The sequence below is a fragment of the Lampris incognitus genome, unplaced genomic scaffold (genome assembly GCF_029633865.1).
Source record: "Lampris incognitus isolate fLamInc1 unplaced genomic scaffold, fLamInc1.hap2 scaffold_238, whole genome shotgun sequence".
Classification (NCBI taxonomy): Eukaryota; Metazoa; Chordata; class Actinopteri; order Lampriformes; family Lampridae; genus Lampris; species Lampris incognitus.
The window spans coordinates 45240-57749 of record NW_026611196.1 but is presented as its reverse complement, the minus strand read 5'-3'; the positions used below and the strand labels follow the sequence as shown (position 1 = coordinate 57749).

Genomic DNA, 12510 nt, shown 5'->3' with positions numbered 1-12510 from the left:
CCGTTAGGGGGCGCCACAGCGGATCATCCGTTTCCATCTCTTCCTGTCCTCTGCATCTTCCTCTGTCACACCAGCCACCAGCTTGTCCTCCCTCACCACCTCCATAAACCTCCTCTTTGGCCTTCCTCTTCTCCTCTTCCCTGGCAGCTCCATATTCAGCATCCTTCTCCCAGTATACCCAGCATCTCTCCTCCACACATGTCCAAACCATCTCCATCTTGTCTCTCTTGCTTTGTCTCCAAACTGTCCAACCTGAGCTGTCCCTCTAATATACTCCTTCCTAATCCTGTCCTTCTTCATCACTCCCAGTGAAAATCTTATCATCTTCATCTCTGCCACCTCCAGCTCCACCTCCTGTCTTTTCATCAGTGCCACTGTCTCCAAACCATACAACATAGCTGGTCTCACTACCATCTTGTAAACCTTCCCTTTAACTCTTGCTGGTACCCTTCTGTCACACATCACTCCTGACACTCTTCTCCACCCACTCCACCCTGCCTGCACACTCTTCTCCACCCACTCCACCCTGCCTGCACTCTCTTCTCCACCCACTCCACCCTGCCTGCACTCTCTTCTTCACCTCTCTCCTGCACTCCCCATTACTTTGGACAGTTGACCCCAAGTATTTAAACTCATACACCTTCGTCACTTCTACTCCTTGCATCCTCACCATTCCACTGTCCTCCCTCTCATTCATGCATAGGTATTCCGTCTTGCTCCTACTGACTTTCATTCCTCTTCTCTCCAGTGCATACCTCCACCTCTCCAGGCTCTCCTCCACCTGCACCCTACTCTCACGACAGATCACAATGTAATATGCAAACATCATCGTCCATGGAGACTCCTGCCTGATCTCCTTCGTCAACCTGTCCATCACCATTACAAACAAGAAAGGGCTCAGAGCCGATCCTTGATGTAATCCCACCTCCACCTTGAACCCATCTGTCACTCCAACCACAAACCTCACCACTGTCACACCTCCCTCATACATATCCTGCACCACTCCTACATACTTCTCTGCAACTCTCAACTTCCTCATACAATACCACACCTCCTCTCTCGGCACCCTGTCGTATGCTTTCTCTAAATCCACAAAGACCCAATGTACCTCCTTCTGGCCTCCTCTATACTTCTCCATCAACATTCTCAAAGCAAACATCACATCTGTGGTGCTCTTTCATGGCATGAAACCATACTGCTGCTGCTGATCATCACCTCTCCTCTTAACCTAGCTTCTATTACTCTTTCCCATATCTTCATGCTGTGGCTGATCAACTTTATACCTCTGTAGTTGTTACAGTTCTGCACATCACCCTTGTTCTTGAAAATCGGTACCAGTATGCTTCTTCTCCACTCCTCAGGCATCCTCTCACTTTCCAGGATTGTGTTAAACAATCTAGTTAAAAACCCCACTGCCATCTCTCCTAAACATCTCCATGCCTCCACAGGTATGTCATCAGGACCAACTGCCTTTCCATTCTTCATCCTCTTCATAGCTGCCCTCACTTCCTCCTTGCTAATCCACTGAACTTCCTGATTCACTGTCCCCACATCATCCAACCTTCTCTCTCTCTCATTTTCTTCATTCATCAGCCCCTCAAAGTACTCCTTCCACCTTCTCAGCACACTCTCCTCGCTTGTCAGCACATTTTCATCTCTATCCTTGATCGCCCTACCTTGCTGCACATCCTTCCCAGCTCGGTCTCTCTGTCTAGCCAATCGGTACAAGTCCTTTTCTCCTTCCTTAGTGACTAATCTGTCATACAACTCACCATACACCTTTTCCTTTGCCTTTGCCACCTCTCTCTTCACTTTACACTGCATCTCCTTGTACTGCTGTCTACTTTCTTCATCTCTCTTGACTATCCCCCTTCTTCTTTGCCAGCCTCTTCCTCTGTATACTTTGCTGTACTTCCTCACTCCACCACCAAGTCTCCTTGTCTTCCTTCCTCTGTCCCTATGACACACCAAGTACCTTCCTAGCTGTCTCCCTCACTATTTCTGCAGTGGTTGTCCAGCTATCTGGCAACTCTTCACTACCACCCAGTGCCTGTCTTAACTCCTGCCTGAACTCCACACAACAGTCTTCCTTCTTCAACTTCCACCATTTGATCTTCGGCTGTGTCTTCACTCTCTTCCTCTTCTTGGTCTCCAAAGTCATCCTACAGACCACCATCCGATGCTGCCTAGCTACGTTCTCCCCTGTCACCACCTTGCAGTCTCCAATCCCTTTCAGATCACACCTCCTACATAAGATATAGTCCACCTGTGTGCACTTTCCTCCACTCTTGTACGTCACCCTGTGTTCCTCCCTCTTCTTGAAATATGTATTCACCACAGCCATTTCCATCCTTTTCACAAAATCCACCACCATCTGTCCTTCCACATCCCTCTCCTTGACACCATACCTACCCATCACCTCCTCATCACCTCTGTTCCCTTCACCAACATCTCCATTGAAGTCTACCCCAATCACCACTCTCTCCCTGGGTACCCTCTCCAGTACGTCGTCCAATTCACTCCAGAATTCTTCTTTGAATGAATGAATGAGTGAATGCCTTAATTGTCATCGTACTTTTCAATACAATGAAACTGGGAGTACAACTCCACTGTGGTGCAACCATAAAATAAATAAAAAGTACACATTAAAAAGACAAGAATGATTAAAAAAGCAACGGGATAAAACAGCAATGGAATAAAGTACACAATAGCAAGACAAGATGAATAAAGGAGCAGCAATGGGATAAAGTGCAGACATTAAGGTGCGAGAGGTGGCTGTGAGAGGGTTAACTGTGTTTGTTTAGTGCCATTATTGCGTTTGGGAAAAAGCTATTGGTGAATCTGGTGGTTTTGGGTCTGATGGACCTGAAGCGCCTGCCAGAGGGTCATAGTTCAAACAGGTGGTTGCCGGGGTGTGAGTTGTCCTTGATGATGCTTTTGGCTCTTGAGAGGGTCCGGCTGTGGGCAATGTCTGAAAGAGGAGGGAGGGAGGGGGCAACCGGTGATTTGTTCTGCTGTCCTGGTGATTCTCTGGAGAGCCTTTTTGTCTGCGGCGGAGCAACCAGCAAACCACACCGGCAGGCAGGATGTGAGGATGCTCTCGATAGTGGATCTGTAGAAGGACACCAACAGCTTCACGCTCATGTTGTTTTCCCTGAGTAACCTCAGGAGATGTAGCCGCTGCTGTGCCTTTTGGACCACTGCCGTGGTGTTTGGTGACCATGAAAGACAGTCCATAACGTGGATCCCCAGGAATTTAAATGAGTGGACTCTCTCCACGCACTCACCATTTATGAAGGGGGGGGGGTTGTGTTTTCTGAAGTCAGTCATGAGTTCTTTTGTTTTTGTAAGGTTTAGAATGAGGTTATTTGCAGAGCACCACTCAGACAGATTCTGGACTTCTTTCTCGTCCATCTCACACCCAACTTGTGGGGCATATGCGCTGATAACATTCATCATCACACCTTCGATCTTCAGCTTCATACTCATCACTCTGTCTGACACCCTCTTCACCTCCAGCACGCTCTTGACATACTCTTCCTTCAGAATTACCCCTACCCCATTACTCCTCCCATTCACACCATGGTAGAAGAGTTTGAACCCACCTCCGATACTCCTGGACTTACTCCCCTTCCACCTGGTCTCTTGCACACACAGTATGCCTACCTTTCTTCTTTCCATCATGTCAGCCAGCTCTCTCCCTTTACCAGTCATAGTGCCAACATTCAAAGTTCCGCCTCTCACCTCCACACGCCTACCCTTCCTCCTCTCTAGCTGCCTCTGGACATGCCTTCCCCCTCTCCTTCTCCTTCGCCCAACAGTAGCATAGTTTCCACCGACACCCTGCTGGTTAACAGTACCGGTGGCGGTCGTTGGTAACCCGGGCCTCGACTGATCCGGTATGGAAATCTTATTTATGATCCACATATTGGATTTGGCAAAGATTTACGCCGGATGCCCTTCCTGACGCAACCCTCCCCATTTGCCCGGGCTTGGGACCGGCACTAAGAATGCACTGGCTCGTGCATCCTCAGTGGCTGGGTTAATAATATTATTATAATAGGGTTAATAATAATATTATAATAGTACTTTATATAATATAATATGTAATAGTACTTTATATAATATAATAATATTACAATAGCAGTTTATATAGTATAATAATGATATTATTATAGTACTTTATATAATATAATAATATAATAATAGCTTATATAATATAATAGTATTTTAATAGTAATAGTAATAAGTGCTTTTCTAACACTTTAAGTTGCTTTACAATAAGCGCAGTGAAACAAGACAACAGATAAACACAACACAGACATACAGGGGTGGATGAGAAGGGAGGGCAGACATACAGGGGTGGATGGGAAGGGGGGCAGACATACAGGGGTGGATGGGAAGAGGGGCAGACATACAGGGGTGGATGGGAAGGGGGGCTACGAGAGGGAGAAGCGGCAGCCACACACGACACCAGCAGTATCTCCCACTTAAACACACACAAAAGGACAAGAAAAACAAACATCATAAATCACAGATGAAGTCTGAAGAGATGAGTCCTGATTCCTGACTTGAATGCGGGCAGATCGCAGCAGTGTCTGATGTGCTTGGGGAGGGAGTTCCAAGAGGAGGGGGCAGCAGGTCGAATGCTCAGTCCTTAGTCTGCCCCAGACCAGGGGTGGATGACGGGGGGGGGGGGGGATGGGAAGGCAATGAGAAGTGGTGTGTCTTGAGATGGGATTGGAAGAGTGGGAGGGATTCTGAGTCTCTAATGATTTGGGGAAGTGAGTTCCAGAGCCTGGGAGCTGCTCTGGAGAAGGCTCGGTCACCAAAGCCGCGGAGGTTGGACCTGGGGGTAGAGAGAAGGGAGGCTGAGGTGGATCTGAGGGACTGAGAGGGTTGGTAGGGGGAGAGGAGGTTGGTGAGGTATGGGGGAGCCAGTTTGTGAAGGGCTTTATATGTAAGAACCAGGAGTTTGTAATTGATCTGGTGAGAGATGGGTACCCAGTGGAGGTCTTTTAGGTCTGGGGTGATGTGGTGCCAGGATTTGGTGAAAGTTAAAAGTCGGGCGGATGCGTTCTGGACCAATTGGAGTCTCTTGATAGAGCTAGCACTGATGCCATAGAGGAGTGAGTTGCAGTAATCAAGGCGGGAGGAGATGAAGGCATGGATCAGTATCTCAGCAGCAGGACGTGTGAGAGCGGATCTTATTTTTGCAATGTTGCAAAGGTGGTAGAAGGAGGATTTGACCATTTGGGGGATATGTGGCTCAAGGGAGAGGGTGGGATCAAGGATCACACCAAGGTTGCGTGCCTGGGGGGAGGGGAGACAGTAGTGCCATCGATGGTGAGTGCAAGGTTGTTGATTTGGCTGAGTGGACTTGGAGCCAATGAAGAGGAGTTCAGTTTTGTCACTGTTGAGTTTGAGGAGGTTTTGCTGCATCCAGACTTTAACTGCAGACAGACAGGAGTCGATGTGAGAGAGGGGTGGATTGTGAGGGGATTTGGTGCTGAGGTATATCTGGGTGTCATCAGCATAACAGTTGAAGTCCAAGTTGAAATGGCGGAGAATCTGACCAAGAGGGAGGATGTAGATGATGAAAAGGAGTGGGCAGAGTACAGAACCTTGTGGAACACCTTGTGTGACTGTGGATGGAACAGAGGAGTGGTTGTGAAGTGAGATGAAGTGTGACCTGTTGGAGAGGTAAGACTGGAGCCAGCTGAGTACGGTGCCTTCAATACCAACATCTTTCAATCTGGTGAGCAGGATGTTGTGGCTCACAGTATCGAAGGCTGAACTCAGGTCGAGGAGGATGAGGATGTTAAGGGCTCCAGGATCAGCAGAGGTGAGGAGGTCATTAAGTACTTTAAGGAGTGCAGTTTCAGTGCTGTGGAGAGGGCGAAAACCGGACTGGAGGGGTTCGAGTAGGTTGTTGGAGGGTAGGTTAGTTTGGAGTTGTGTGGCGACAATGCATTCCAGGGTTTTAGAGAGGAAGGGGAGATTGGAAATTGGCCGGTAGTGGATGGATCAAGACCGGGTTTATATAATATTATAATATTACAATAGTCGTTTATATAATAGAATGATATTACAGTAGTAGTTTATATAATATGATAATATAATAGTAGTTTATTTAATATAGCAATATTATAGTAGTTTATATAATATAATAGTAGTTTATATAATATAATATTATAATAGTAGTTTATATAATATAGTAATATTATAATAGTAGTTTATATAATATAATAATAGAATAGTAGTTTATATAATATAGTAATATTATAATAGTAGTTTATATAATATAATAGTTTATATAATATAGTAATATTATAACAGTAGTTTATATAACATAATTATAGTTTATGTAATATAGTAATATTATAATAGTAGTTTATATAATATAGTAATGTTATAATAGTGGTTTATATAATATAATAGTAGTTTATATAATATAGTAATATTATAATGGTAGTTTATATATAATATAATAATATTGTTATAGTAGGGAAATGCTGCTGTTTATTTTGGCGTCATGTTGGCTATAATATTAGTGACATTTTTATGTAAACATAACAGGCAATATCGAGGTCAGCAAAAATGATTGCGGTCATGTCCATATATGGTACAATAAGTAAATAATGTAATTACCATGGCAGGCCTATTCGTCCTTCCATGTGTGACCTATTTGTTAATTTATTGTCATTTTAACTGTTGTGAGTGATTTTCTGTGTGTGTGTGTGTGTGTCTCTCTCTCTCTCTCCCTCTGTTGTGCCAGGCTCGGGTGTCCAGTCCAGAGAGCAGTGTGTCCACAACCACTACAGGCCTGACGCCAGTCACTGTCTTCAGCACCATCTCAGAGTCCGAGCACACTGGTACAACACACACACACACACACACACACACACACACACACACACACACACACACACACACACACACACACACACCATGTCAGAAAGTAGAGTTAATTATCCTTCTCCTCCTCTAGGGGGTGCTCTACCCAGTGTCCCGGTGTGTCTGCAGCTGACACAAGAGGACTTGGAGGCCACCAAGCTGGACCCAAAAGAGGTTTGTCCGGCGTAGAGTCTGGAGGTTTGGTTGATTGTGGTGTTTACATGTGTGAGAAGCTCACAGAGCTGAATCACTCCACCCGGACTCCACGCTGCTGAGAGACACGCTTCATCATCATCATCTAATGCCCCTTTCCCCCGCCATGGTACCGGCTCCACTCCACTCCGCTCCGCTCCACTCCACTCCACTCCACTCTGCTCCACTCTACGCTACTCTACTCTACTCTACTCTACTCTACTCTACTCTACTCTACTTGCTTTTTCTGGTTTTTCATTGGGCAAAAGTTAGGGCTCCTACCTGGTACCACCTCGACGGAGGTGGTACCAAAAAAAGTACCACCTCTGTCGAGGTTCCAAGTGAGCTGAGCCCATACTAAAAGGTGACATGAAAATACCACTATAAATAAACAAATAAAATAAAATATATATAATAAATAAAAGAAATAAATATGTATACACACACTATAAATAAATAAATTAAATAATATATATGCTATAAATAAATAAATATAAATACACACACACACACACATATATATATATATATATATATATATACACACACACATATTACTGCTACTACTACTTTCGGCTGCTCCCGTTAGGGGGCGCCACAGCGGATCATCCGTTTCCATCTCTTCCTGTCCTCTGCATCTTCCTCTGTCACACCAGAGCTGAAGGTGGCAGAGATGAAGATGCCCCGCTGCCCCACCAACCCCCCGGCAGGCACACTGCCCGACACAACATGCACTCCCCTGATTGGCAAGAGCAGGGAGGCGACAGACCAACTCCGCTAATCCAGAACTCCCGGCTGTACAGGGTCACTACAGTATGTGTGAAATCATACCGGGCGCTGTTAAAGCAGTGACATACCCCTGTCAATCAAGACCCCAGCCCACCCACCTCCCACCCCCCCCAAAAAAAGAGACATAGATTAGAGGTCTTGTCTCACTTGGCATCCTCAAAAAGTGTCCCCACACCACTGCTAACCAAGTGTCTCTGTCTCGCTTTCCAGGTTGACAAGAATCTGCGGGAGAGTTCTGATGAAAACCTGATGGAACATTCTGAGAAACAGTTCAGTTCTGACCCGGTGGTCCCCGGGACCAACAGCCTGCTCTACCCACTGATAAACCTGAGTGCTGAGGTGAGCGAGCCAGCGAGCGAGAGAGACACTGAGAGAGACACTGAGAGAGACACTGAGAGAGACACTGAGAGAGACACTGAGAGAGACACTGAGAGAGACAGATCGATAGAGAGAGTGAGACAGAGGAGAAGACTCAGTTACTTCACACAGTGATTAAAATGGCTTCTGAGGTGTGAAGAGCTGAACATGACACGCTGCTCGAGTCCTGTCCTCCATGTCCAGTAACGCGAATAACAACAGATCTAAACAGACAGGTCTAAACAGGTCACTGACACCTCTCCTTTTCCAACCCATCCAGCAGAAATTAGATTAGATGTTTACTGGTCACATCTTGACATTTTCTAGTCATATCTGCATATTTACTAGTCACATCTTGATATTTTCTAGTCATATCTTGATATTTACTAGTCATATCTTGATATTTTCTAGTCCTATCTGCATATTTACTAGTCATATCTTAATATTTACTAGTCACATCTTGATATTTTCTAGTCATATCTTGATATTACTAGTCCTATCTGCATATTTACTAGTCATATCCTGATATTTTCTAGTCCTATCTGCATATTTTCTAGTCCTATCTGCATATTTACTAGTCATATCTTAATATTTACTAGTCACATCTTGATATTTTCTAGTCATATCTTGATATTACTAGTCATATCTTGATATTTTCTAGTCCTATCTGCATATTTACTAGTCACATCTTGATATTTACTAGTCATATCTTGATATCTTCTAGTCATATCTGCATATTTACTAGTCACATCTTGATATTTACTAGTCACATCTTGATATTTTCTAGTCATATCTTGATATTTACTAGTCATATCTTAATATTTACTAGTCATATCGTGATATTTTTCTAGTCCTATCTGCATATTTACTAGTCATATCCTGATATTTTCTAGTCCTATCTGCATATTTGCTAGTCACATCTTGATATTTTGTAGTCATATCTTAATATTTACTAGTCACATCTTGATATTTTCTAGTCCTATCTGCATATTTGCTAGTCACATCTTGATATTTTGTAGTCATATCTTGATATTTACTAGTCATATCTTGATATTTTCTAGTCCTATCTGCATATTTACTATTCCTATCTTAATATTTACTAGTCATATCTTGACACGTTCTAGTCATATCTGCATATTTACTAGTCACATCTTGATATTTACTAGTCATGTGTTGATATTTTCTAGTCGTATCTTGATATTTTCTGGTCATATCTCGATTTTTACTAGTCATCTTTATATTTTCTAGTCATATCTTGATATTTACTAGTCATATCTTTATATTTTCTAGTCATATCTTGATATTTACTAGTCACATCTTGATATTTACTTGTCATATCTTGATATTTTCTAGTCATATCTTGATATTTACTAGTCATGTCTTGAGATTTTCTAGTCATATCTTGAGATTTTCTAGTCGGATCCTGGTATTTAATAGTTATACTTATGGAAAACAACAATATTACACATAGCCCCATTAGATGAGTAGATCTAGTTTAATGCTGGTTTGAGACTTCGCTGGTCTTGGCTGACTGCAGGGTCGTGCGGCTGTGCTGCGTATAAGGCTGGAGAGACCTGCAGTCAGCTGAGACTGACGGAGTCCCCAAGTGATGAAGTTTCTCCTACTCAACTTTGTGTCCAGATGAGCTGATTCAACTTTCTGGGATCACATACTGATGTGTAATGACGACGGTTGGTTTTTGAAACCGGCGATATGTCTGATGCCTCTTTCTCTCTCCTCATCCTTTCTGTCTCTCCTCGTCCTCTCTGTCTCTCCTCGTCCTCTCTGTCTCTCCTCATCCTTTCTGTCTCTCCTCGTCCTCTCTGTCTCTCCTCGTCCTCTCTGTCTCTCCTCATCCTTTCTGTTTCTCCTCGTCCTCTCTGTTTCTCCTCGTCCTCTCTGTCTCTCCTCGTCCTCTCTGTCTCTCCTCGTCCTCTCTGTCTCTCCTCGTCCTTTCTGTCTCTCCTCGTCCTCTCTGTCTCTCCTCATCCTTTCTGTTTCTCCTCGTCCTCTCTGTTTCTCCTCGTCCTCTCTGTCTCTCCTCGTCCTCTCTGTCTCTCCTCGTCCTCTCTGTCTCTCCTCGTCCTTTCTGTCTCTCCTCGTCCTCTCTGTCTCTCCTCGTCCTCTCTGTCTCTCCTCGTCCTCTCTGTCTCTCCTCGTCCTTTCTGTCTCTCCTCATCTTTTCTGTCTCTCCTCATCCTCTCTGTCTCTCCTCATCCTTTCTGTCTCTCCTCATCCTTTCTGTCTCTCCTCATCCTCTCTGTCTCTCCTCGTCCTCTCTGTCTCTCCTCGTCCTCTTTTCCATCGAATTCAACTGCCTCGTCCACATTGTTGAAATCAGCTGCTACATATTCAGCCATGACTTTGGAACTAAATGATTGCTAGCAGTTCCTCTATGTCTCAGGCTATGCTGCCTCAGCAGAACGGTCAGCTCTGATAAGATTCAGCCTAACTTCTTCTTTTGTAAACAAACCACGCCCCCACCTGCAAACAGCAGCAGCAGTAAAACTACTACTACTACTACCACCCCTTCTACTACTGCTATACTACCACTACTACTACTACTACTACTTTCGGCTGCTCCCGTTAGGGGGCGCCAGATCTGATCATCGGTTTCCATCTCTTCCTGTCCTCTGCATCTTCCTCTGTCATACCAGCCACCTGCATGTCCTCCCTCACCACATCCATAAACCTCCTCTTTGGCCTTCCTCTTCTCCTCTTCCCTGGCAGCTCCATATTCAGCATCCTTCTCCCAGTATACCCAGCATCTCTCCTCCACGCATGTCCAAACCATCTCCATCTTGCCTCTCTTGCTTTGTCTCCAAACCGTCCAACCTGAGCTGTCCCTCTAATATACTCCTTCCTAATCCTGTCCTTCTTCATCACTCCCAGTGAAAATCTTATCATCTTCATCTCTGCCACCTCCACCTCCACCTCCTGTCTTTTCATCAGTGCCACTGTCTCCAAACCATACAACATAGCTGGTCTCACCACCATCTTGTAAACCTTCCCTTTAACTCTTGCTGGTACCCTTCTGTCACACATCACTCCTGACACTCTTCTCCACCCGCTCCACCCTGCCTGCTCTCTCTTCTTCACCTCTCTCCTGCACTCCCCGTTACTTTGGACAGTTGACCCCAAGTATTTAAACTCATCCACCTTCGTCACCTCTACTCCTTGCATCCTGACCCTTCCACTGTCCTCCCTGTCATTCACGCATAGGTATTCCGTCTTCCTACTGCTGACTTTCATTCCTCTTCTCCACCTCTCTAGGCTCTCCTCCACCTGCTCCTACTCTCACTACAGATCCCAATGTCATCCGCAAACATTATAGTCCACAGAGACTCCTGCTTGATCTCGTCCATCAACCTGTCCATCACCATTGCAAACAAGACAGGGTTCAGAGCCCTTTCTTCAGTTGAATTGAATTGAATCAGGCCCTGTGATGGCCTGGTGGCCTGTCCAGGGTGTCTCCCCACCTGCTGCCCAATGACTGTTGGGATAGACTCCAGCGTCCCCATCACCCTGAGAGCAGGATGGATGAATCAGTCCCTGTGATGGCCTTTTTTTAAAATTAGGACCAGAGGGACGGTTGCCCCCTACAGGTTCACCAACACCACTTCCAGCAGCAGCTCAGTTTTCCTGGGATGTCTCCCATCCAAGTACTAGCCAAGCCCATACCTGCTTAGCTTCTGTTCTTCAGCAGAGTCAGGGTACATGTTGGTATGGCAGCCGGCTTTAACATACCAGTCATCCCATAACCACACATAAGAGACTGTTCCTGTTCTCTCTCTCCAGGTATCGGTCCAGAGTGATCATGGAGGAGCAGACACCCCTCCCCCTCCCTCCCGCTACCCCATCCCTCCCCTCCCCAAACAGCAGAACCTCCCCAAGAGACCCACCACCCTCTCCCTGCACCCCAAAACCAAGGAGTCCACCTCCAACTCCTCACGCCACAAGTTTGGAAAACACAAGTCAAACATCAGACAGGTACGGATGGGTCTGGTCCAGCACAGAGACAATAACCAGCAGGAGCTTCTAGTTATGACTGACATTCATGTATCCTCCTTATTAGTAGGCTTGACACGGTGATGTCATCCCAACACCTGTGTAGCGACCTTTAGAAATATCGATAACCGGCATTACTGCCTTTGACCACTAGAGGAGTCGTGTCGTCCTTGTTGCACATCACAACCCCTCTGCCATTTCATTGTGTAATGACTCACAGTAGGAAAATATCTCTTCTTGCATAACGCCAGCGAAGAACCCAGTGGC

At 45.3% G+C, this 12510-nt stretch overlaps 1 protein-coding gene across 1 annotated transcript in view; it reads left to right on the top strand.

Moving 5' to 3' along the window:
* Positions 1–12510, top strand: part of LOC130133147 (bone morphogenetic protein receptor type-2-like) — a gene marked incomplete at its 5' end in the record, with an annotated part of 37324 nt that overhangs the window by 21376 nt on the left and 3438 nt on the right. The window contains 4 exons of the mRNA XM_056301937.1: positions 6779–6875; positions 6992–7071; positions 8089–8217; positions 12034–12313. Of these exons, the coding sequence (XP_056157912.1) occupies positions 6779–6875; positions 6992–7071; positions 8089–8217; positions 12034–12313 (586 nt within the window). The remainder of the gene's footprint in view (positions 1–6778; positions 6876–6991; positions 7072–8088; positions 8218–12033; positions 12314–12510) is intronic.